The following is a 24,027-nucleotide window of genomic DNA, read 5'->3' on the forward strand; positions in this document are numbered from 1 at the left end:
GGTGCCGGGATCCCTGGTGCCCCCAGCGGGGCGGGGGCGGCTGTCGCGGCCCCCTCACGGCGGGGCTGTGGAGCAGCGTCGTGTGGGTCTCCAGTGTTTGTCCATCAGCACAAAAAGCGTTCAGGGTACAGTTACCTGCCGAGGAGAATGTCGTGCAGTAAAACTCCAGAAAAATCTTATAGGGTTTTGTTTTGTTTTTAAGCTGGTTTTGTTTGCTTTCGCTGTTGGTTGGGTTTGGTGGGGTTTTTTTATGTGAGGTGAGTTGCTTTTACTTTTTGGGGGCTTTTTTTGTTAGTTTTTCCCCATGTTTTTTTGTTTGTTTGTTTTTTGTTTTTTTCTGGGGGGAGGATTTTTTGCTATCACACCCTAACCAATGCTTGTAGAAGAATCCACTTTGGGCCTCACACTTAAAAAGGAGATGCCTGGCCATAATTCCAGGTGCTTTCACAGAGTCATATTCTTCCTGGGAAGTTACAGGGTTCCATGCATAGGGATGTTCTCAATGGAGCTAGGTGGAACTCATTGTTTTCTTCATTTCTAAGTGCTTGTGAAGGAGAGAAACATAGTATTAAAAAAAAATCAACAAACCAGCAGGTGAAAAGGAATCAGCTGCTGATGGTATCACTCTTGGTTATTAATTTATTTTTAAGTAAGGGGCACATAACTTGGAGTAGTTTACTTTTAACAGCACCTTTCTAGCACATTTTTGTAAAGGTGAACAGAATTGCTGCCTTAGGATTCAAATAGTTATAACTTTATTACCATTAGATGAAGCCAGCGCAGTGTTGCTAAGACACACAGATGCTTTTCACGTTAAACATCTGGAATTGTATTATGCTGCTTGAGTGCAGCATAAGTCTGAGTGGAAATCATGTCATTTCTATGATACAGACTGCATTTAGTGTAGATCCATGTGCTGGGTCATCACAAGTGATGATCAACCCATCCATGTGATGGCTTCATCACAAGTAACAGGCACCAACTCATGCTTTGTCCACAGTTAATAAACAACACTGCAGAGCAGAAAGTGCATTTGAACTGCAGGCTTGGAGCTACTGTGAAGTGGAAAAATTCAGGGGAAGGTAAGCAGTAATAGAATGCTACTATGTTAAAGACTTCAGCTGTCATTTATTTTATATTTATGACATCTTAAGATTTCCATGGGACAGAAGAAGTTGAGTTATTCTCACAGAAAGGCTTATTAGTCTCTTTGGAACTTTGTTAGCCAGAAAATATTCCTCTTAAAAGTAAAGTAAAAAACTATGACACCTAACTCCCAAACTGATCATGAAACACAACTTTATGTGAGTTTACATTATCATCACATGTACATGTAATGATGTTCTTGAGCTTGAGCTGTTAGACTGGAGCATAAGGTGCTTGGACACAGCTGTTGGCCCAAGCAGAGATTTACTCCATGTTCTCTCATTCTTCCCATGCTTTTGTTTTCTAACTTTAAAAGGGAGAAATGATCCTTCTTTGACTCTTCTTTTTCATGGGCACTTACTATAAATTTTGGGGAACATAGGCTATCATCATTAAATATATGCAGCACATAATAGTGTTCCAATTAGAGAAATAACTTGATTAAAAGTAGATATGTTGGAAAATTATTAGATATTCTCACACCTTAGACTTTCATACCAAACTTTTGCATGTTTTACCCAGTTTAGATTATTTCAATTCCTTTGTGTGAGGTTGTTATTGCCTGTAGTCAGACCAGGTTTATCTTTGGGACAGATGAAATAGTTTAAAAGGGAGTTGGGCCTAATAGGTGTGTACAAGAACTTGTGCTGAAAACTGTTTTACATCAATTTTAAAGTGCCTGGAACTCCTCTTCAAACGTGCATAGAGTTGCCTTAACTGCCTATCTTGATGTGAACAGAATTCTTTTTTCTGCTGGACAGGGCCTACCTCTTTCAGAAAACATTCAGATAATATTTTATAGAACAAGAATTTCTCACACAAAATACAGGTCTTGTTTTCTTCCACTAACTTTTATTTTTAACTCTTTGTACCCTGCTGGAACAAGCCAGAAATACTGTATTTCCTCCCAGTGATTTGTTGTTAGTAGTGGTTATTCAGCTGAACTTTTGAAACTTGCATTGTTCCAGTCACTTTGTGAAAACAATATTTTTTTCTGGCTGCAGCCATGTCATCCCTAGCTCAGTTCAGGAGATCTTTAGGGTGAGATTTCAGATTATCCTCTTCTGTTGCCTCTTCTGGAACTCAAGAATGTGTTTGTGTTTCTAATGTGCAAATTTTCAGGGTGGTGGCAGCATTTGTTTTGGGAAAGAAGCTTCAATGGAACCGGTGCAGCAAGTTTTATCTGCATAGTTTTTTTTTTTTTAATCCTTGTTTTCAGAAAATTACAAAGAAAAAATATTTAGAATTCATAAAAACACACTTGTTATTTTTCAGATTAGAACTACACGTGAAAGTAAACTGTGTGATAGAAAAATAGGTCTAATTTTGTTTTTTAATGATTAATATGTAAAAACAGGAAGAGATTTTCAGTTGGTTTTTTTTTTTTAAGGAGAAACACAGTTAAAATATGAATAAAACTAGGAAAGAGCTTGTAAAAGAGCATTTTATGTTAAAATGGAAATCTCACTTCAGTTCACCAGTGCCCAAGAGAATTTATCAGCAGTAGGCAGAATCCCTTGGTATGTTTGGGACTTAAAGGCAGAAAACCACAATCACAGCTTCTGCATCAAGTCACCCTGTGTGCACACACAAATGCATTTCAGTGATTTCTCATTTCAGCTTTAGGGGAAAAAGAGTTGTCTGTGACATGATTGCACTGAAATGTATCTTCCTGGTTGTGTTGGGGAAAGTTTAAAATTCCAGATACTGAAAAACACCTGATAAACAATAAATGTTCTAGCATTTGTAGCTGTTGTGTTTGATTAGACACCTTTGTTACAGACCAAGCTATTGCAATAATGCCACTTCTTTGCAGGTAATACAGTTTTCCACAAAATATTTCTTCTTTCAAGTTCAAAATCCCTGATGATGGATGAAATCCAGCCAGCACCTGAGCATCAAGTTCATGCAGCTGGACAATCTGGTGCTCCCCAGTCTGCAGCACATGAATTTCAGGACAGAGATTATGACAAACCAGGTCAAGATGGGTATACCCAGAGTCAAAGAAGAATGTTAAAAGAATTCCAAAGCAGGTGATGAGTACAAAACATATTTTTCACTGAATGGAGCAGGGGGTCAGACCTGAGTGTGTCTGGGTTTAGTGGTGCCAGGGCAGGTTGCAGCAGAAGTTTTAGTTCATGGCCATGGCAGGCAGTTCTGAGGATGCCTTGTGGTAACTTGAGGACAAGGGTTGACAGTCAGATTTCTGGTATTTTTTACTTTCAAAGGCAAATTTAAAAATGGCTATTTAACAATATTCTTTGATACACTGCCAGGTGACATGATTTCTTCTTGCCCTCCTCTAGTGTTTTTTTTTTTTTTTTTTTGTTTGGTTGTTTTTTTGTTTTGTTTTGTTAAAAGAACCTTGACAAAGGTGGGATGTAATTGTGTAGAGATTAAAAGCCCAACATTTGTTGAGCAGCTCAGACCTCCTGAAGGAGTGAGGCCTCCCTTCCTGGCTGTGTGCTTTAACTAATTACCTTGTGAAGATAATTACCTTGGTGCTTCCTGGGGCCCTCCCTGTGCCAGCTAACTCTGAAATCCATTGGGAAAAAAGAGAGGAAGGGTGGTAGGGTCACAGTACGACATTAGTGAGCTGAGCTGCTGTTGGGAGAACCTGTGGAGATGTGGAAGTGCTGAGGGGAGGTGGGGAGAAGGAAGATTTGCTGCCTTCAGGAGGGCCCAGACGTTGGATTGGCTCAGGTGTTCTGGGCTCAGCTGTTTGATTTAGGGGAGCAGTGGTGTGACCACATTGGAACCTCAGAGGGGGCTCCCAGCCAGGCAGGGCACCCTGCTCAGCAGCACCCCTGGGTGCAGGAGGGCTCCTTGGAGGGCATTTTGGGTGCCCAGCATTCCTAAAGAACTACATCCCAATTCAAGTTTTGCAGTGGTGCTTGGGCCTCTTAATCCTTTAGGAATTGCTGTGTTACAGGTACTGATTTCAGGGTCTAAATATTTCATATATGCATTGATGTCTGAAAACTAGACCCTTAGTTTTATTAGTGAAACTCTAATAAAAATTCCTATTTTCACTACTGCCTGGGAATTTGCAGAGGAGGAGTATAAAAGCAACTAATCTTTCCTTGTGTTCCAGATACCTAGCAAGGAAGTTTTTCTATCTCTGGGCAAAAATAACATTTGGACAAGTTCTCCCTTCCAAAGCCAGGTACATAAAATTAGAGAACTCAGAGGTGGAGCTTTGTTGTTTGGTGGGTTTTGTTTTGTATTTTTGTTTGTTTTGTTTTGGGGTTTATTTTGGTTTTTTTTTTGTTTTTTTTTTAATGGCTTAGTGGTAAACCACTGGGCTGAGAGAGTACTGGCTGCCAAGAAAATATTTGGATGTATTTTGAGATCACGTGAAGATTTTCTTTGGGTACCTTTCTTGCTCTTGCTTTTTTTTTTTTTTTTTTTTGTTTGTTTTTAATAATCATGGTTAAGCTCCTATTAACCAAATTCATAGGAATTGTGTTTTGATAAAGTTGACCAGTATGTGCATATAAATGATGGGATGTGATTGGGATACCTGCTTTAAATTTAACTATTTCCCAAAGTTATGATGACAGAGATGTCACAGGCTGTTCTGAGCTGGAAAGGACTCAAATGGATCATTAATTATTATTGTTTGCACTCTTGTTCTTAATGTATATCTGTGTATGTTTGTATCTGACTTGGAAATACCTGTGGCAGATAATTCCTTTCTGCTGTCAGTGTTCTGTGAGATACTAAAACCCCATGCTTTGATATTCATTTCTTGTTTTGCATTAATTTGCATGTTCATTCTTGCTTGACCACACCCTTGGGAACTGAAGTAGTTCCCAGTGGGAAGACTTGCCTTTGGAATAAGATCAGGTCCTCAGTCATTCCCTTTCATTTTTCTGTATCAAACATATTCTGTTTCTGCCTTTGTTGGTAAATGGAAGCTGTCCTGTGAACCTCACCATTCCTCCTGTCCCATCCACTGAGCTGGCACTACTTTGGCTATCAATTCAGCTTGATGATGAATTTATTTTTTAAGGGGAATAGATTTTATAAAGACCAGCAAGGAGCACAAGCAATAATGAATTGCCTTTCTAGATTTAGAAGTCCCCAGTTCTCCATAGCTGTAATACCTCTTAATGCACGTGCAATACTGTTAATACACCAAGTTCATAAAAATGACATATAGTTTGTTTCTTTTTTCTTTTTTTCCTTTTCTGCATGAGTGCTTGGAATGACTTAGCAGCTTGGCTCGGGGTAGGTGGCTGTAAATTGCAGCTTGTGAGAGGATTGATTTGTTCCACTGAGAGACCTCTAGGATTCTGGGCCTAATTCTGCTGTTATTGCATGATAAAAACATCAGAGCATTATAACATCTGTTGTTGCTTTTGAATTTATTTATATATATGAAATGTTTTGTGTTAAAATGGCAAAGAACAAGATTAGAAAGGAAAATATATATATTGTTATCTACTGTTCTGGTAGTTAAAGTAAAACACAGAACTGAGGATGAAAAATGTGAACAGGTCTCAAGTCAGCTGGTACTGTGATGTTTAACAAGTTAACAACATTGACTTTTATTCCTTGTCTTTATGTGAAGTATTTACAGTCAGTAGAGTGATTCTTGCAGTGCTTCATGGAGTTTTTGAATAAAGTGTCACAGTGGGGAAGTGGTTTTAAATGCAATTAGAGGTTGTTAGGCTGATCAGGCAAGCCTGGAGAAGAGGTGGTGTAATATTCATGAAAACTGATTTGTGGTCACTCTGGAAACCTGTATGATGTTTCTCCTGTCCAAATCTTTCAACTGTTTAGATGTTTGTATGATCAGAAGATTCTTCAGAAAGCTTTTGGAGAGTGGAAGGAGCAGTGGGCAGTTTGCAGAGACAAGAAGCTCAGCCTCAGAGCAGACCACCATTACAGGTTAGTGAAATGACTTCCCTTTGGGGTGGGTGTGTATGAGACATTTCCTGAAGGAGTTCTTAGTACCAGTGAGCAAGTTCCATCCATGGGACATCTAGGCCAAGAGCAATCTTTTCATTGCTTATTTTAATATTTTACTGAATGGCACTTTCATTTTCCAGGCATTTACTCCTTAATTTGATATTCAAGGCTTGGAGAGCCTATGTATGCCAACAGCAAGGCAAGAGGAACAAGTTTTATGTTGCAGAGTCTCATGGTAAGTGAAGGGATGGTAATTACCAGTATGTGGGGACATACTGGGATGGGAGTATCCACAGGGAATTTTTATCCACAATCTGTGTCCCTGTGCCTGTTTGCACCCTGAGCTCCCCCACCCCATGGCAGTGCAGTGCTTGCAGGAGCAGATGGCAGGGGGTTCTGTTATAGGGGTGTAGCTCTATAGTTATTCAGGGATGCCAGTGAATAAGTTTAAGAGCCTCTCCATCTGCTCTGGGTTGCTCTGGTTGTTTTTTAGCTGGTGGCTTGATTTTTGGTTGTTTGTTTTTTTTACTTAATCACAGTATGTTTTCAAGTAGAAGTTTTTTGATAAATTGTTTTACTGGAATTCTCTATCAACTTTTGCTGTAGACATTAGATAGTAATTCCCTATGCTTTTAACAGCACTTATTTTATGTCTATTGACTGTTCCTTCCAGCTTGTGTCTAGCAATTGAAAGAAGCCCAAACTTTTGAAGTGCCCTTGGTCTTACTGTGTAGGTTCTTTGCTCTGCAAAGACTTGGAGCTGTCTGTACTGGTAGCAGCTTTCTTGGGTTCAGAGAATATATTTTGCTGAAGGGAGGTTGACCTTCATTTGAAGATGATACTGAGGTTTTGTTCTGTGCTGATTTGCAGAGTAAGTTAACTGCTGTCTTTGCACATGAACGTAGCCTCAGAATGTCCTTGAAACTGGCACCTTTGGACACAAACTGTCAGGCTGTCCAGACTTCTTTCTGACTGACTGAGGCCAGAGTATTTACAGCAGAAGCTGTGTGTTACTTGGTCAAAAATAGGAAAAGGTGACCTGTATCAAGGTAGGCTAATACTTGAAATCCCAAAAAAGAAAATTCTGAGGTTCTTTTATGTGTGTGTGTGAGGTGGCATAGAATCAATGAGAGTTTTTCTAATAACGTTGCTTTTAGTAGTGTCAGTTCTGACAAGCCAACCTGCTGTGAGGAGAATATGCAGTGTGCTGCACTAAGTGGTAAACTGGAATTTGTGACACCACTTCTGTTTTTAGCTGCATGACCAGCCTGCTAAATAAAGTTGACTTGTTTCTGGTTCATTTCTCTGCTTGTAGGAGAGAATAACTCTTGAAAAGCAGCTGATGAACCTGATACACTTTTTTTTTTTTTTTTTTTAAACAACCCAAAGAGAATCCTGTCATTCTTACCCAGCAGAGTCGTTATGCTGACCATTGTTCTACAGTTCCGTCCCCATAAGCACTGAAGGCCAGGCGGTTATGGGCCATTGTCCCATCTTTCACGCTGCTCTGAACAAGTGGCTGCACCGAGCTGTCAGCGATTCTGAGGCTTCTCCCTGGGACGCCCTCGGCCGGAGGGAGGTCGCTGTCATTTCAGGCTTTTCCACGAGGTGTCCCTGCAGGTTGAGGACACAGAGTCGGGGACGAGCTGTGGTGGAGTGGTTGAGATGTGCCAGATGACAGAATTTAAGATGCTGCCGTTTTTTGTCGTGCACAGCAAAGAGGCAAACTCTGCTCAGGACCTGGCAGCACTGGCTGGTTTATGTTGATGTTCAAAGGACAAAACATGGGATGCAGTCTGTGGCACTGGCATTCAGGAAAAGGAGCTGTTTGAGGTAAGGATGGAATACAAACAGGCAGAGAGGCGCTGACCATAAGGCCATGGCTTTTATCTGTGTTATGTTATCTTTTCCTAAAAGATAAAAAGTCACACCTTGACACTTTGGTGTTTGATTTTTCTTTAAGAATTCTTTTTCTTTCTGGGATTTGTGAGTTCTTCTGGCGCAGCCATAGACTCCAAATTTAATAGAGATTATACAGCAGCTTGCCAATGCCTGATGGAGCCTACAGGAAGGCTGGAGAGTGACTTTTGCAAGGGCATGCAATGAGAGGACAAGGAAGAATGGCTTTAAGTTGAAAGAGGGTAGATTTAAATTGAATATTAGGAAGAAATTCTTTACTCTGAGGGTGGTGAGGCACTGAAATCTGGAGATTACCCAGAGATGATGTTGATGCCCCATCCCTGGAAGTGTTCAAGGTCAGTTTGGATGGGACTTGGAGCAGTATGGGAAATGGGAAGTGTCTCTGCCCATGGCAGGGGATTGGAACAAGATGATCTTTAAGGTCCAACCCAAACCATTTGGTGGTTCTTTGAAAGGATTGTTGTTCATACCTTTTTCCAGTCAGATGAAAGTGATTTCTTGCACCAAATGATGGCACCTGTGGTTGAACTTGTCTGTAACGTTTTTTGGCAGCATTTCATGGGCAGTTTGGAGAAGACAACACTACCACAAATGCTCTGGACATAAAATGAATATTTTGGCTCTGCAGCATTGGGCCCAGAGCCTGCAGTTTCGAGTAAGTCTCAGGAGCTTCAGCTACTGCCATTTCTAATGTTTAAGTTGCACACATGTGAAAATGTTGCAGATGAATAAAAACTGGGCCTTGTACTTATTTACTTTGAAAGTTGCAGTACTTCTGATGGAATATCATATCAGGACATGGGGAAATGCAATGAAGCTGTGTCAGGGCAGGTTCAGACTGGACATTAGGAAAAGGATCTTCCTGAGAGGGTGGTCAGTCCCTGGAACAGGGAAGGGGTTACAGCACCAAACCTGTCAGAGTTCAAGGCGAATCAAATCCAGCTTCCTTCTTCTTGCAGGACTACTTGAAACTAAATCAGATGACTGAGAGTGTTGTCCAGGTTGATTTTAGCTGAAGTGAAAACAGCATGGGCTTCTTTTTTTCTTTCACTGAAATTGTGGCTTTTTGTCCATTTCATTGAAAAGAGGGATGGTATTTGATTTGACCTGCACTGTAAGATGCAAATGCAAATTTGACCTGCACTGTAAGATGCAACAATACTGGTTTAGGGCAGTGTTCTGCTAAGGAACGAAACTTGTGACTTGGTAAGTCTTATAGTATCTCATGATGGGATTCCCTTTTATATGAAAATAGTCTGAAAGAAAGCTTGTTGGCAAAAGTATTATATTGGTCTTTTTAATGGGAAAAGTGTGAAAGTATTTAAAAGAGTGAAAAAAATCTTGTGACATTTTCTACGCTGACATTCCTTTGGGTTTTTTCCCCTTTTTTGGGGGGGCAACCTCATTGTTCATGGCTTTCACCTCTAGAATTTATATGGAATTTCTTATTGCATGTGTGTTCTTCCTCTCCTCTTTGTTCTAATTCTCTAATCTTGTCTGTTTTTTCCCCCTCCTGCCCTTGTCCCTTAATTGTTCCTTCAGGCTTGGCTGCAGTGGCGAGAGCTCTATTTACACACCCAGAATGAGAAGCAGAAGGACACCAGGGCAGTAACTCACCATCAGCTCTGGGAGCTGAGGAGATGCATGGGAGCATGGCTGGGATACCTGAACCTCCACAGAGTAAAGAAACGCCAGAATGGTGAGTGAAAGTGGTGAGGTGGGACAGAAAGGGCTCAGCCCCTTTACTGAGGGCATGGTAATTGTTTTTTCTGTTCTAGGACACTGCAATGTCTCTGCCCACCCAGGTCATGAGGTGCAGCTTGGGCTGTACACTGTGACAGACCTGGCTTAGCTCACATGCTGGACTGTAAGGGACATCACCTGCTTTCCACAGGATTGAAGAGAAAATGCTTTACAATTCCCTTGATGAAACTTGCATGTTGCCTCTTGGATTTTGACTGAGTTATCTGGGAGAAGGATGTATTCAAGGCTTTGATCAGTCAGTCTGTGGATTTTCTTGATAGTCAGTCAAATCACAACTCCTATAAAATGGGGTAAAGGTTCTTACACCAGTTCCTTTGTTTCTTCCCCTGAATGGAAATGAGTTCAGATATTTGTATGAATTGCTTTTTGATTGTGGCAGTGGAAAAGAATCTAGCTTGGCTGTGTAGGAATTAGTAATAGGAGCATGCTGAAATGTAAGTTTGAGTATGTTGCACAAGTAATACATTGTCCTACCTTCCCTCTCCTAAGTCAGCACAGCAGGTTACTGCTTTCAAACTGCCTTTGTGATCAATAGGAACAATGTGATCTCTGGTTGAGAGTTAATGTGAATTCTTGTAACCATTTCTCAGTGTTAGAGCTCATGCACTTGTGAGCCAGTGGCTCAGATGCCAGGCTCTCAATGATACAATGAGCCTGGGACAGAACAAGCCATGGGTGATTTGTGTTTGTCTTGCAGAGCTGGCCCAGGAGTTCCACAGGAGCAGGAGGCTCTGGAGGTGCTTCTCCGATTGGCAGCTGGCATGGGAGTGCAGGAGGAGAATGCGTGCTCATGGAAGGGAGCTGGAAAAACAAGCAGCAAGGATTGCCTTATGGAGAGCCTTTGCACACTGGAAGCATTGTATCCAGCCTGGGTTTGGTCCCTAGCAAAGCCACCTTAGAAACATTCCCGCAGGGGGAAGATCCAGTTAATGAGCAGGAACATTGTGCAGTAGCACGAGTGACAACAAACACGTTGTCATTATGTGTATGTAATGCCACACTAACAATTCATTAAACTGTTGTAATTACAGTATGCTAGCAGCTGTATAAGAGTATATTACAGACTGCAGAAGATAATTTATAGTTGTTACTTAAGAGTGAAACAGAAACATATTGTAATAAGCCAGCAAAATCTAAGTTTTACTGTAGTCAAAACTTCTGCAGATAACAGTGCTGGGGCATTCAAACATTGAAGCAAATGCAGATGGAGATGCAGTGCCCCTCTGTGGGAGAAGGTTGTTCTGTGTAAAAGAGGCTTTAACTCAGTGACAGATGTTGTGCTGTGTGTGGAAGAGGCTCAGCAGTGTGAGCTGGCTGAAAAGCACTACAAGTGTCACCTGTTGGTAAGAGCCCTGTTATGTGCTGGGTGGGAGGGCTGTGGAGGTCCCTGTAACACTGACAGTGGTGAGAGGGTGTTGGGTGGGAGATACACCAGGTTTCTAAATTTCAGCTCTTCTGGAATCTGCCAACTGAATCCAAATGGGGAAACTGCTGATCTTCACTACTGGTGAAGTAGATTCTTAGTAGATCTTAAGGGTGTTGGGTTACCTGCTCCCTGGCTATTCCACCATGAGATTGCCTTTTCCCCTTGATTTTTTTTTTTATGCTGTTTGCTACAAGGATTATTTTTTCTCCTCTGCAGTAATGTGTGCATGCTGCTTTTCACACAAGACCAAAGATAGCTTGCTGCATGTTCAATTAGTTGATGTTTTGGGGTTTTGTTTAGATTTTAGGGTATTTTAAAGAAAAAATAAATCCCTGAATGCTCTCTGAAAGGTGGCCACAAGCAAGCCTCCAGCTTTTTGGAACTGAGCTATTTTCAAGGTTGGATCAGTACTGGTCATTAAAAGAATACCAGTAAACTGGTTTGGATCATGAAGTGAAAACAGCAGTCATTATAAGTGCAGGGTGATTAGTGATTTGAAGTAGGATGCTCTCATAATGCTGTTTACCATTTTCTGCCCCCACTCAAGAAATTGTAGGATTGTAGATCAGTTCTAAATTACCTGATTTGGATTACAAATGAAAGTTGTGTTTATTTCTTGTGGTTACAGGAACTTGGCCTTAAGGGTCTTCGGCAGAATGTCCTGGACACTCGTCTTCAGCGAATGAGAGCAAACCTGTCATCCTGCCAGCATCGAGTCACAGTGAGCTGGACTTTGCTTCTTGTGTTGGTTTGTCTTGAGCTGTCCTATTGACTTCCACTGTCACCTGCAAAGTACTTTTTTATTGCAGCAGTGGCTTTGTTCTTAAGTACTAATAGTCACAGAAAATCTCTGTGACTCAATGCCACTCTTAGATATGTTTAGTTTCTCATTTCCCTGTGTTTATGGTGGAATTTTTCTTTTAGCAGAAAAACTTACAGGTGGTTAAAAAGTTTGGTATGTGAAGCACTGCAGGAGACACCCATTGCAGTCTGCAGCTTCACTAGGACTTTAGCAATTTGTTTATTAACATTCTTCTCCTCAGTGAATATCTTTAGGGGGTTTTGTGTCTTTATTTTATTTCAGGTGCTGCAGAAGTATTGGAACCGTTGGAAGTCCCGTTTGGAAGAGAAGGAGGAAGAACAGCAGCAGGCTTTAACAGCAGTGGCTCATGCTCGTTACAGGTTTGCAGAGAACTATTGATAGAGACTTGTACAAATGTGGAATCTGTGGGCCTTTGGTTCTCTTCTTAAGTATGGTAATACCTTTGGGGACATGACTTGATGGCAGCTGCTCTGACATTTTCTGTGAGTAATGAAGAATTTAGATCTTATGCTTCTCTCTGGAATGTAAGAGGGAGATTGGTTAAGCCCAGCTCTGAGGTTCATTTAGTCAGCTGATATTCATAAGACCAATATGTTTTCTGAAGGAATTGTCTCCTGTGTGCTGACATTGTCCCTTTTTGCTTGCCAGGAGGGTGTTGATGAGACAGGTATTTGACACATGGCTGCTGAAGACCTGCAAGCTGCAAGGATATCGAATGGGAGAGAAGAAGGTAAATATAACTCTTGTATCTTGCTTAGGAAATAGAGGGGATGATTTCATAGTTACTGTCTGTGAATATGTGTTAGCATGAGATGGACTTGGTGTAAATTCCCTTTTCCCTGGTGAGGAATCAAGTCAGGGGAAAGAGATTACAACCAATATTTATTGATCACCTTTTTTAAGTTAAGTAGTTTATTAATAATAGAAACAAGTTATTATTAGAGTATTGCCATTCACATAGCTCATTCACTTATTCCCTCACGCTGTAAATGTGTGTGTGCTCTCTCTCTCACAGAGTCTCATAGTTACTTTGTTGAAGTAGTAATAATAATACTACTAAATGGCCAACCCCAGTCATTTAAAAAGTGCAAGGCTGTATTAAGAAATTAGCTGCTTCTAGGTAGGTGTCCATAACATTTTTTACAAGGCTCTTCATTTTTTTAGGGGTATGTGTATATATATGTGTGTATACACACACACACACACACACACACACATGTATATGGTCCTGGAGTATTCACATGTAGCAGCCACTGTGGCCTTTATGTGCTCTCTTACACAGCTCCAAGTTGCCAGTAGCATGTGTGGGTGTCTTTGTGCAGATATGGCTCACCCTTGGTGGAGGGAGGTTATCAGTTCTTGTACATTCAACAGGACTGGTTTCTGGAACTTATCAGTCCTTAGGAGTCCTTCACATGCTGTTTATCAGCTTGTGTTTTTCCTCTCTTTGGCTTGCTGGTTTTTGGTAACAGCTCCTCCACCAGCACGCACACAGGTACCTGCAGAGCACGTTGCATGGCCTCACCACAGAGGGGCTTTGGTGGTGTGTCCATTGCTGTTCAGCCTCAGAAAGCAAACACTGGACAGTTCTGTGCCTGCCATCTTTAAGGAGGTGTTTCCTGCAGCTGCCTGTGCTGTGCATTCATTGCCTCCCTCCCTCCATTCAGGCCGTGCTCCATTTCCAGAGGCGGCTCTTGCGCTGCTCCTGGTCCTGCTGGCGGGGAAGAGCGGCTGCACGGCTGGAGGAGCAGGAGGGCTTGGCTCGAGCAGGAGAGCACTACAGTAACCAGCTGCTGCTAAAGGCCTTCTGTCTGTGGAAACAGAAGACTCAGGAGAGAGAAACAGAGTAAGATTTATTTTGAAACAGAGAGTGATTTGGATTGACTCTCTGGCAACCTACTTTGGAGAGCATTTAATTCACAATGGTGATCACTCCTTTTTTGTGCTTTAGAGTCTACTAAGTTGTCTTCAGTAAATCAATTACTGAAAATAACAACTGTGCACTCAAGTCTGTGTTAGAAGTGTCCAGTAACATGGATTGCATTGTAGGACAAATAATTATTTTTCTTATAGGAGGCTTAAGGAGACAAAAGCATTAAGATTTCACTGTTCAAAGTGTCTGCAGCAGACTTGGAACAAGTGGAGAGAGGTGAGAGAGTTAGCAGATGGGGAAAGAGCATGAAGCCTTCCTGTTATGTTTGAATTGCTTGTGCCCATATGGCTAGAAGTTAAATTGTTTAAAATAAACACTAGTCATTCCTAAGCTCTCCTCCCTTTTCATGTGGATAAAACCAGTTTGGTGTGGGTGGAACAGGAACTGTGTAGGGAGAAGAGAGAATTCTTTTTGTTCATGTATGTAGATATGGTGAGAATAGGAATATAATTTAGGTGTACCTGGGAATGTAATCAGAGTTAGTGTGATGAAATTGTCCCTGGCCAGTACTGAGTGTGTCCTTCTCAAAAGTTAGAAGTTTGCAGCCAGGCCTTTGTGTATGGACGTGTATTTGTGTTACAGGATGTCACAAACACAGAGTGCTTTCATGTGGGCCCCTTTTCCTTACCATGATATGAGGTACCAGATGTGCCTTGCGGCATGTCTTGAAAATCTATGAGAAATTTTATAGTTGGAGCAGTGCAGACCTGTTAATTTGAGTGGTTTACATCAGTCTTCAAGAGGATTCCTACAAAGGGCAGGATAAAAAAGCACCTCAGCTAGGCCTTTTGGGGACATAGCAGAGTGCAGCACCAGTTTGAGTGAAAAGCTGTTACAGCAAAGTGAAGGATTGATTCTCCAGAGAATGGGAGGGGTCCTTTTCCCTCCTCTCTCTGCCATTACTTGTTTTCCCTCCTTCATGTTTATGTATTTTTGTTTTTTTTCCATTTCCTCCTCCTAGTATGTGGAACATCAGCGTGAGAAATGGAGGAAGCTGGTGCAAGCAGACCTGCATTATCAACATGTATTGCTGGGCAAGACCTTGGCAGCTTGGAAGGTAGGATGGAGCCTTTTTGAGGCACTTGTCTGTGTGTGCTGTAGTGTTTCAGTGAGAGCTGAAGAGCTCCCACGCTGCTTCACTGGAGGCACATACACACCAATGTGCAAGGTAGAATGGAGGCTCTTGTATGTAGGGCTGTGTGAGCTCTGGCATTGCTTTTTACACAGAAGAACCAAGGTAATCTTGTAGCTCTGGTCATTGGTACATCACAGCTAGCATTCACTATTGTGAAGTGACTGCTTGCTACAGCAAAGCAGCATTTGATTTCAGTGGTTTGTGTTTTTTCCCCCTGTACTTTACTGCCAGTGCTACATATGAGTTACTTAGAGTTAGTTAGATGCTAGTAAGAGTTTCTAGATGTTTCCTCTCCTCACAGGTGTTAACACTTGAGGTAGATTTACCTCTCAATACTATTTTTTTTTCCAGATTTACCAAGACAACATGAAGTGCATTCTGTACCAAGTAGCTGAGAAGGAGGAGCAGCACACTCGGCTGCTGCTGCGGTGAGCCCCTTCCTAGGCAGCATGAGAGAGTGACTGCACTGCAGTCAAATTCATTTCTTCCTTTCACTGCCCCCTCTGTAACTTTCTCAGTGTTTGGTGCTGGGAGCGGACTCTGCCATGCGTTGCTGTTTCTTTGCATGAAGATCATCTAGCTAAAAGAGATCAACCTCTTCCTGTTTGCTATCTGTTTTCTTGAATATTTTTAAAATCTCTGTTTTGTCCTGCAAGAGTCATCAGACAGCAAACTGCATCATTTATGGTGTTAACTACATCTGTTATGGTATTAAAGGAGCCTGGAAGATGCAGAGCCTCTCTTTCATTACAGTGAGGAGAGTGATTAAAGATACTATCACATTGCATTAGTTGCAGTTATTTAGTTACCTTATTTTAATGCTATAAAGCTGGAGTCACTTGCAGAGCCTGATTGGCTCAGCTGAAGCTGCTGATTTCAGACTGTGTTGTGTTTTGCACTGCCTTCTCTTCAGCAGAGACCTGAAGGGGCAGATGTTGATTTGCATGACTGAGTTTATAGATGCAGCTGTTTTAGTTCCCTTGTGAGTACGAAAAGTGACAAGTGAACAAGTGAGAATCTTTCTTAATGGGTTTGTTTTTAACTTTTGTGTGTGTTTTTGCCTTCAGAGAGGTGCTGTGTACATGGAGAGAGAATGCTCTTGCTCTTATACATGAATCTGAGGCAACTGCTCGGGCAGATGAGCACCACAGGAGAGCAGTGCTGTCAAAGGTAGGATCTGTACAGCAGGTGCCAAGGTCTCAGTACAGCTGCTGGTTCAGGCAGAGGTCAGATGATACAATTAGAAGGACCAAAAACTTAAATCTAAGAGCCACTACTAAGACAGAGCTGCAAAGTGGGAGTCTCATCTTGTTTTTACAGGTGTCTCTGAAAAAACTTGTCTCTGTGAGCTCATGGCTTTTTCTCTTCCTTCCTCTCATTCCTTAGAAGGAAGGAAAGACCAGTAGCATGATACAGCACAGTAGTATCAGGGAGTGGGGCAGGGACAGGATGGATGAAAGAACACCTTGGAAATTGCCAAAAGGACCCTCTGAAACACTTCTGCATTTAATTTGTAGGAAATTCTGTCTGCTGAGCCTTATGTGAAGAATGAGGTGGACATGGTTATGTTACAATGATGGGGGAGTGCGTTGTGTCCCCTGCCATTGCAGTGCCAGTCTGTGTCCCAGCTCCTGTTTGCATTGTGTCCTTAGGTGCTGCTGCAGTGGAGAGACACTGCCTGGCTTCGAGCCTGTCACCGTCACCTGAAGGTGACAGCTGTGCTGGAGGCCAGAAAACAGCTGGATTTAGGTGAGCTGATGGAGATGCTGAGCTCTCAAAAGTCCTCACTGTCTGTGAATGAGCCATGGGCAGTGTTGTGTCATCTGTACAGATGAAGTGACTGGATGGTCTGTTGTTATAAAGGATGTCCCCACAGACTGGAGAGTGAATCTGCTGAATGCTGCTTGTGTTACTTTTGTTTCTGTTTGTTCTTTGTACTATATAATGGATGGTAGCACTTCCTCCCTCAAAGGAATTTTCCATTACTAATTTTGAGAACTTCAGACATCTGTTTTGAGGGCAATACAAGTAGTCTTACCAATTACTACTTCAGTCTTTCTCTGGTAATTCTTACTGAAAGACCCTCAAACTCTGCTAGCATTTTCGTGGTACCATGGTACATTGTTGACACGAGGACTCTGAAGCACAGAGGGCTTTCCTAACAATTGTAAAGAATTGGCAGCAGGGAAGACTTGCAAGTCACAGCTCCCTGTGTGTTACATGAAATATTTCACAGTTCTTCCTATACTGAAAACTGTCAGTGTTGAGTGTTGTCCAAGTTGAGTATTGAAACAGTTGGGAAGAGTGATTGATCACTTGATACTCTGAGATTAATAATCTCCCTTTGGTAAGTGAACTAATTTATCTTCCCCTAACAGTGCGTTTACAGAGCCTGTTCCTGCACTGGAAGGAGTCAATGAGGGAGTCTCTGATGCTGAGGGCTCAGCACCACAGGGCAGCCCAGCACCACCAGCAGCACCTGCTCCAGAAGTACCTGGTGAAATGGAAACATTATCATCAGCAGTGCCTTGGAAAAAAGGTGAGAAGGATCAGCAAGCTTCCCAGCCTGTGGGGAGTTATGGGTATAGAGGAACACCCTGTGCTCCCTGCTGAAGGGAATGGCAGTCTGGGCTGAGAAGGAGCATGACAGATTTGTGTTCTGAGGAGGAAGGAGCATGGCTGTGCCTTGCCTGAAGAAACTGATGGAAGTAACAGACTTAACAAGACAACCTGAGCTTACTGTAAATGAAATCCCTGCTAGGCTTGTAGCTGTCTACACATGGGGTTACACTGTAGGGCCCTTGGATATTGAGGGTGGCCTTAACAAAGCAAAGGGAGGGTGATAAAGGCTGTTTGCTAGCTGTTCTAATAGCATTTGGCTCAGATAAATGGGGTTTGTCTGCAAGTGACTCACTGTTTTGGTTGTCTTGCAGCTGCTGCAGAGAAGGGGAGATGAACTAATGACTCACAGACTCTGCTCTGCTTCCTTCTCTCGCTGGAAAACTCAGGTAAGGAATTTTGCCCTGGGTAGACACCTAGCTCCTTGCTAGTCATTCTGCCTTCTCCTTCATGTTCTGTTTACACAAGGACCAAGAAAATTTATTTAAACATTTTCAGAAGTTTTTTGGTTCATCTAGCACAAGAGACACCTTGCCATAGTCTGGGTGAGCTGAGGGTTTTCTGCTCTGGCTCTGCCATCACTTCCTCCTTGCTTGGTGCTTTGCCTGGTGTTCCTGATGTGTGTAAACTCCTAACCTGGTTGCTGTGCATTTTTTCCCCCTAATAGCTGTTGCAGCAGCAATGGGAAAGGCAGAAGACAGTGCAAGCATTGTGGCACTGGTCCCTTTCAGTGCAGAGAAAGGTAAGGGGCTGTGCAGGGCTGGGGCAGGCAAGTGAATTTGGTAATGTGCAGATTTGACTGCAGTCAGTAGAATGCACACTAAAGGTCTGTTTCCTTTCCTCTTTGGGTTGCTGCATGTTATATTGGGATGCTTGAAAACTCCGTAAAATTTCTTAGCTGATTAAAAAACATGCACATTTTTCCCCATCTGGCCTCAGCCGACTTAAATCCCTGTCCCTTTGTTATTATGGCAGTGTCCTGCTGTTGCTGCAGCTTTGCTTATTCCTATCCAGGGGAAGGGAGGGTGTTGCTGTCTGCAGGGGGAGTCCCTGTCCTGGAACTGGGTGTGTAATACCCACAGCTGTCATTGTTCCTCTTGTAGGTGTTTGATGCTTGGCTCAGGTTTGCCAGGGAGCAGCAGGAGAAGAAAGATGGCACTGAAAAAGTCACAGTTCACCACCCAGCTCCTTTGAGAGAAGGTGTAACCTGTGCCTTGAGAAACACTGCTGGCATCAAACAGCTGCAGGGACAGCTCCATACCCAGCCCCAGCTGGAGGTGAGAGAGATTGCTCAGATATCCAGAACTGGGCTGCTCTGCTCTGTGTCTGTGCATGTATGGATCTTGGAGCTCCACATCCCAGCTATTGTTTAGATCCTACATATGCTTCTATCTCTGGTTCAAAGTATTTCATTCAGCTGAGACTAGAGGACTTCAGACTCACTAGGAACCTTTCCTAATGAAACTATTTTAAAACTGGCCATTTCTGCCACAGACAATAGTCCTGACTGAAACCTTTGCATGTGGGTCAGGTCTCTAAATTCTGTGCTAGAATGAAGCATTAGAGACTTAGACTACATCTGATCTTGTTTTAGCTTCAGCATTGCTTATACCTTCATATGTGGGCTTGTGTCACTTCTGCCTTTGAGTATCAACCCAGCCCTGTGTGTGAAAAGGATGCCTGTATTGACTGCTCTCTTCCTGCTTCTGGGCAGCATTCCCAGCTCTTTTCCAGGTTTTCAGGATACCAGTTGTTCCATTTGCTAATGTGCAGCTTGCCTTGGTGCAGAAGTACTCAGTTAATTCTGCTCACCCAAATGTTACCACAGTGGAGCTCTTGATTTAGTGTAGAGAGCTGGTATGGCTTGGAGGGCATCAGAAATCTTGGTTCCTTCTCCGTGGTGCTTCCTGCTCTCAGCCATCAGATGCTCTGCTATTCTTTGTGTTGGCAGGCAGCCTGCAGTCTTCACCAGTAGTGTATTGTTGTGCCATGCTGTGGAAACAGAGGCTCTCTCCCAGAAATTAAATAAGCCTTTTTCTTTTTTGCCACCTCTGGAGAAGCAAGTGCCATTTAAAAGGCCTGATGTTAGTCCAGAGACAAGAGGACATTCATCAGAGGAAGAGCCGTGGCCTTCAAAATGCAGACATCTACCACTTCTCCCTGCTGAGGGGGGCTCAGTGCTCCGTGGCCTGTGAGTGTAAATTTCCAGTCCCTCCCCTGTTTCTCTGGCATACAAATAACTCTGCACATATATAATCTATCTGTCTCATTTTTGTGTTTCCAAGTTTTCTCATTGATAACTTAGTTCCATGCATTCTCCTTAGCTCTGACTGCATCCTGTGGCTGGTGGTACAGAGGTATACAAGAGCTGCTGTGTAATGCAAACCTCAGCCCACACCACAGGGAGGTGTTTGTGTCTGTACTTGCCAGTGACAGGTAGAACCAGCTCAGCTATAGACCTTCCACGTTGTGTTTCTCAAGGCAGAACTGAATTTGTGGAGCATTGGCCATTTGTCATAGGAACAGTTATACAGAGAAACACTGAAAGATACCTTTGATGGGACTTCAGCCATCAGGAGAGCTTATCTTGCCCAACTGGCCCAGTGCCACTGGAGCTCTTGTTTTTTGCACTGAAGTCACCTGATGAAATGATAAATATCAAGATCCTGGTGTACAGAAGCTGAAGTTCCTTCTTACCCCTTTCTTTTCCCTGGGGAAGCTATTCCTTAAAAAATTCCTGTTGATTATGGGGCAGTTGCAAGGAAGAATTGTCTATGAATCTTCTCAGTGCAGGACAGGAATCTTAAAGGGAAATGAGATTGTAACTTCACATTGCTGTAAGCAAGTATATCTGCCAAAAGAAGAGCTTCTGCCCTGTTCAGTTTTGTCATTTCCACCATTCTTGGTGTTGGCCCCACCACTCACATGGTGAACTAGATTCTCACATTAGCACAGGTTGACATTTAATCTTTAGGAATCAGGATTGCATGCAAGGAGAATGTTTCAGAGCAGGGATGAATGATGAAACAGGACTGTTTCTTTAGCTGCATCCAGCTGATGCCAGTTTACAATAATCATAAGTCTGGGGCATTCTTTGTTCTGGTTTTCTTTTCAGAACCATTCAACAAGCCAGGTTGCCACCACGGAAGCCTGACTTCCCTCTGGAATCTCTAGAAAGCAAGGAACTGCTGGGACCTCCTTTTACTAGGTAGAAAATCTAATTCTAGAACTAAAGAAAAGAGGGTGACTTACAGGGGGATGACAGGAGTCTCCCCTTTTTTGCACTGACCCCAAAGGACAAGACCAACAGGTTGCAGTGTACAGTGACCTTATCCTTCTTCCTGTACAGGTCAGAGGTGCCCTTTCAGCAAACATCTGTGAATAAATGTCCTGCACAGACTGGGAACTTAATGCTGATACCTCACTTGGAAGAAAGTACCTGGAAATGTCTGTCTCAGATGGACAGTGCTGCTCATCCCCATCCCTCTCTCACTGGTGCTTCTCTCCCCACATGGACACAGGACATGCACAGAGCTGGGCAGGGGCCAGAGCTGTGCTCTCCTGCATCTTTCAGGTCCCACATGAGAGCTGGCTCAGAAGAGGTGAGTGAACTGCTGAAGGAACAGGTAGTGTGTGTACTGGGCTGCTGCCTGCAGGCCCATTGATCACTGCTGTGTTTTCTTGTGGTTCTTCTGAGCTGCCCTGGTTGAGCTGGTTTTCACTTGTTCTACCTGTGATCTTTAAAGCTGACCAAGTGAACTGCCTCTGAATGCCCAAGAACTGCTTACCCCTAGTCTGCAGTAATCCACATGTGGGGTTCTGTATTTCATGCCTTTTCCTGGCCAGATCTTTTCCTAGCAAGTGATGTGAGGGTGCTGCTGCCTCTTTGGAGTTCAGAGCAGTTACAGTTTGCTGTCCAGATTGCAGGGATTTAAGAGAAAGTCAGCTTAGGAGCAGTAGGTGTGTCTGAGAGCTTAAAAAAATTGAAATTCACTTAATCTGCAAGTAGGTGCTGCTTTTTGTTTCACACAAAATGGGAAGTTTTAATTTTGGTGAAGTATCTCCATGCTAGAAATCAGTGTCCATCTTTTAAGCTCTGCTTCTTCTGTGGGATTTGATGAGAGGGGCTCAGCACCTACAGGAGTTGTCTGAGTGGGAGTAGGACACTGAGTAGGTCAGGCACATCCTACTTGTAGGGTTTACTTAAGAAACCCCTTTGAGGAAAACCCCAATATCATTCTGATCTTCCAGAGAGGAGGGCAGCCTGCCAATGGTCACAAAGGAGCCCATTCCCAAGACTCTCAACAGAATTCTGTGGAGAAGAAGTTGCCACCAAATTTGCAGCCACATTTGCTGTCATCTGAAGGCTTGGTGGGAAAGGGGAGTCACCAGACTGCAGGTACATCCTCAGATCCAAACAGGAGCAGTTGCTCATCCTTCTGTCTGATCTATGTGAGACTGCAAGTGTGACACAGAATGTGTGGGAGAGAGGGCAACCTTGTGTGCCAGCATCAGGAGGTAAAGGGTACCAGAACTCCCTTCTGGGAAGGGAACTGCAGTTGTGTGGATTCTGCTAAAGCCCTGCCCTGGGCATTGAAGGATGGGAGCTGCTTGAACATTCATTTAGCAGCTCAGGTGCTGGGGTGTTCACCTGTACAGCAGAACTTGTTCAGGAGGGAAGTTCATCCTGTAGAGCTCTCTGAGGTTTCCCTGTACTTGCAGCATGGCTGTAAAGGGGACAGATGGTGTCCAAGCACCTCCCCTTGTGGTGTTTAAATGACATCAGAGCATGACATTTGTTCTGCAGGACTACTGCACTTAATTACTTCTAGACTAAATCCTGAACAGGCCAAAACAGTATCTGTAGTACTGAGCCATCCACCAGAGCAGTTTGTACCTTTTATGTGTTCAGACTGAGTCTTCAAGAGGTTGTTCTGTTGTCAGAACTCCTGCCCTCTCACTGTACCTGATCCTTTGGGGTGAACAGGTACATGTCACAGGGTAACCAAACACAGTTGGGAGGGTTCCTTTTTCCTGTCATTAAAAATATTTTGTAGTTTTTTGATAAGAAGAAAGAGTGGATGTCTGTTCTACCTCTATTGATTGTGCCTTATATCTTCCATTCAGCTGAAGGGGAGAAGAGGGAGCACAGTTCCAGAGAAGAAATGATGTTGGAGAGAAAGGTGGAAGTTGAACTCTGGCATATCCAGCAGCAGATGCAGTACTACTACAGCAGGAAGCAGGAACTCAAGTAATGCCCCTTTAGCCAGCCTCTCTTCATCCTGTCCACTCTGTTACATTTTTTTCTCTATATCTACCCTAAAAATAACCAGTCTGTTCATGGCAGAGCTATGGATGAAAGAGAGAAAAGTTCCAGATTTTTATTTTCTCCTTTGGAGTTCACTCCAGGTGAAGGAGAGTTTGTGCATGACTCCTGTAGTCAGCCAAGAGGTTTAATTACACCTTTGGCAGCTCTTGCAGAAGCATGTCAGAGGTATCACTGGGTGTAATCAGGAGATAGTACAAATGAATAGGGCAGGGCAGTTGAAATTTAGCTTTTAGTTATTTTATCAAGAGAAGTGAGGAGTGAGCTTTTGCAGCTTTCAATTAAAAAAATTAAATATGGCTGGTATTTGCTAACTGCTCTACTAGAACAAGAAAACAGAAATGCTCAAAAGAAATGGGGCCTGGGGGGGGATTTAACTGCCAGGAAAAGAAGAAGTCAGGGGCTAGAAGCAGGAGGTGGAGATGACAGTTTTCAGATTCCTCTGCTTTCCAGCATCTTTTGGTGTTTTTTTTGGTTTTTTTACCTTTTAAAAAAGATTTTAACCATTGACTGGTTTGAGACAAAAAGATGGGTCTCATTGCAAGTATCAATTGCAAGTCTAAGTTGGCTTAGACTGTTGAGCTCTTAATTTGGATAAGAATCCTTCTAATCCATTTTATCAGGTGCTGTCAGCAGCAGGCACAGATTCTGCAGCAGTGGCTGGGAATGAGCACGCAAGCAGGAGCCCAAGATGGTGTGCAAGGAGTTCAGGAAGAATTGGGACAGGTGTGTACACAGCATTTAAACTGAAGCTACTGCAGTGATTAGCACTGTGCCTAAAGGCTGATGGTAGCTGTGAGGAATTGTGTAGTAAGCCATTAGTAAAATGCCAAGGGAAATTTGTAGTCAGAATTTGTAGGCTGAGGAGCAGAAGAGGCTGTGTGGATGCCTCTTCCTGTTGTTCAGAAATGTAACTCCTGCTCCAGGAGACCTTTCTGAGGCTATTTCCAAGCTTTCATAGACTCAATCTCAAAATTTTTTCTGCAATTTCTCGAGACAATTCCCTGTGTGCAGACTG

The 24,027-nt window shown here is 42.9% G+C and overlaps 1 protein-coding gene across 1 annotated transcript in view; it reads left to right on the forward strand.

The window, feature by feature from the left end:
* The window catches only part of SFI1 (SFI1 centrin binding protein), a 25,681-nt gene continuing 1,654 nt past the window's right edge, over positions 1-24,027 (forward strand). The window contains exons 1-29 of the mRNA XM_026797083.2: positions 1-1,082; positions 2,963-3,179; positions 4,241-4,312; positions 5,935-6,042; positions 6,204-6,298; positions 7,779-7,896; positions 8,536-8,638; positions 9,526-9,682; positions 10,445-10,606; positions 11,020-11,090; positions 11,802-11,894; positions 12,258-12,355; positions 12,645-12,726; positions 13,664-13,842; positions 14,070-14,145; positions 14,891-14,986; positions 15,416-15,492; positions 16,132-16,234; positions 16,717-16,813; positions 17,443-17,603; positions 17,998-18,072; positions 18,351-18,425; positions 18,787-18,960; positions 19,741-19,874; positions 20,799-20,891; positions 21,033-21,285; positions 21,935-22,082; positions 22,811-22,934; positions 23,633-23,735. Coding sequence (XP_026652884.2) covers positions 986-1,082; positions 2,963-3,179; positions 4,241-4,312; positions 5,935-6,042; positions 6,204-6,298; positions 7,779-7,896; positions 8,536-8,638; positions 9,526-9,682; positions 10,445-10,606; positions 11,020-11,090; positions 11,802-11,894; positions 12,258-12,355; positions 12,645-12,726; positions 13,664-13,842; positions 14,070-14,145; positions 14,891-14,986; positions 15,416-15,492; positions 16,132-16,234; positions 16,717-16,813; positions 17,443-17,603; positions 17,998-18,072; positions 18,351-18,425; positions 18,787-18,960; positions 19,741-19,874; positions 20,799-20,891; positions 21,033-21,285; positions 21,935-22,082; positions 22,811-22,934; positions 23,633-23,735 — 3,441 coding nt within the window. The 5' untranslated portion in view covers positions 1-985. The remainder of the gene's footprint in view (positions 1,083-2,962; positions 3,180-4,240; positions 4,313-5,934; positions 6,043-6,203; positions 6,299-7,778; positions 7,897-8,535; positions 8,639-9,525; positions 9,683-10,444; positions 10,607-11,019; positions 11,091-11,801; positions 11,895-12,257; positions 12,356-12,644; positions 12,727-13,663; positions 13,843-14,069; positions 14,146-14,890; positions 14,987-15,415; positions 15,493-16,131; positions 16,235-16,716; positions 16,814-17,442; positions 17,604-17,997; positions 18,073-18,350; positions 18,426-18,786; positions 18,961-19,740; positions 19,875-20,798; positions 20,892-21,032; positions 21,286-21,934; positions 22,083-22,810; positions 22,935-23,632; positions 23,736-24,027) is intronic.

The sequence above is a fragment of the Zonotrichia albicollis genome, chromosome 18 (assembly GCF_047830755.1).
Source record: "Zonotrichia albicollis isolate bZonAlb1 chromosome 18, bZonAlb1.hap1, whole genome shotgun sequence".
In the NCBI taxonomy this organism is placed as follows: Eukaryota; Metazoa; Chordata; class Aves; order Passeriformes; family Passerellidae; genus Zonotrichia; species Zonotrichia albicollis.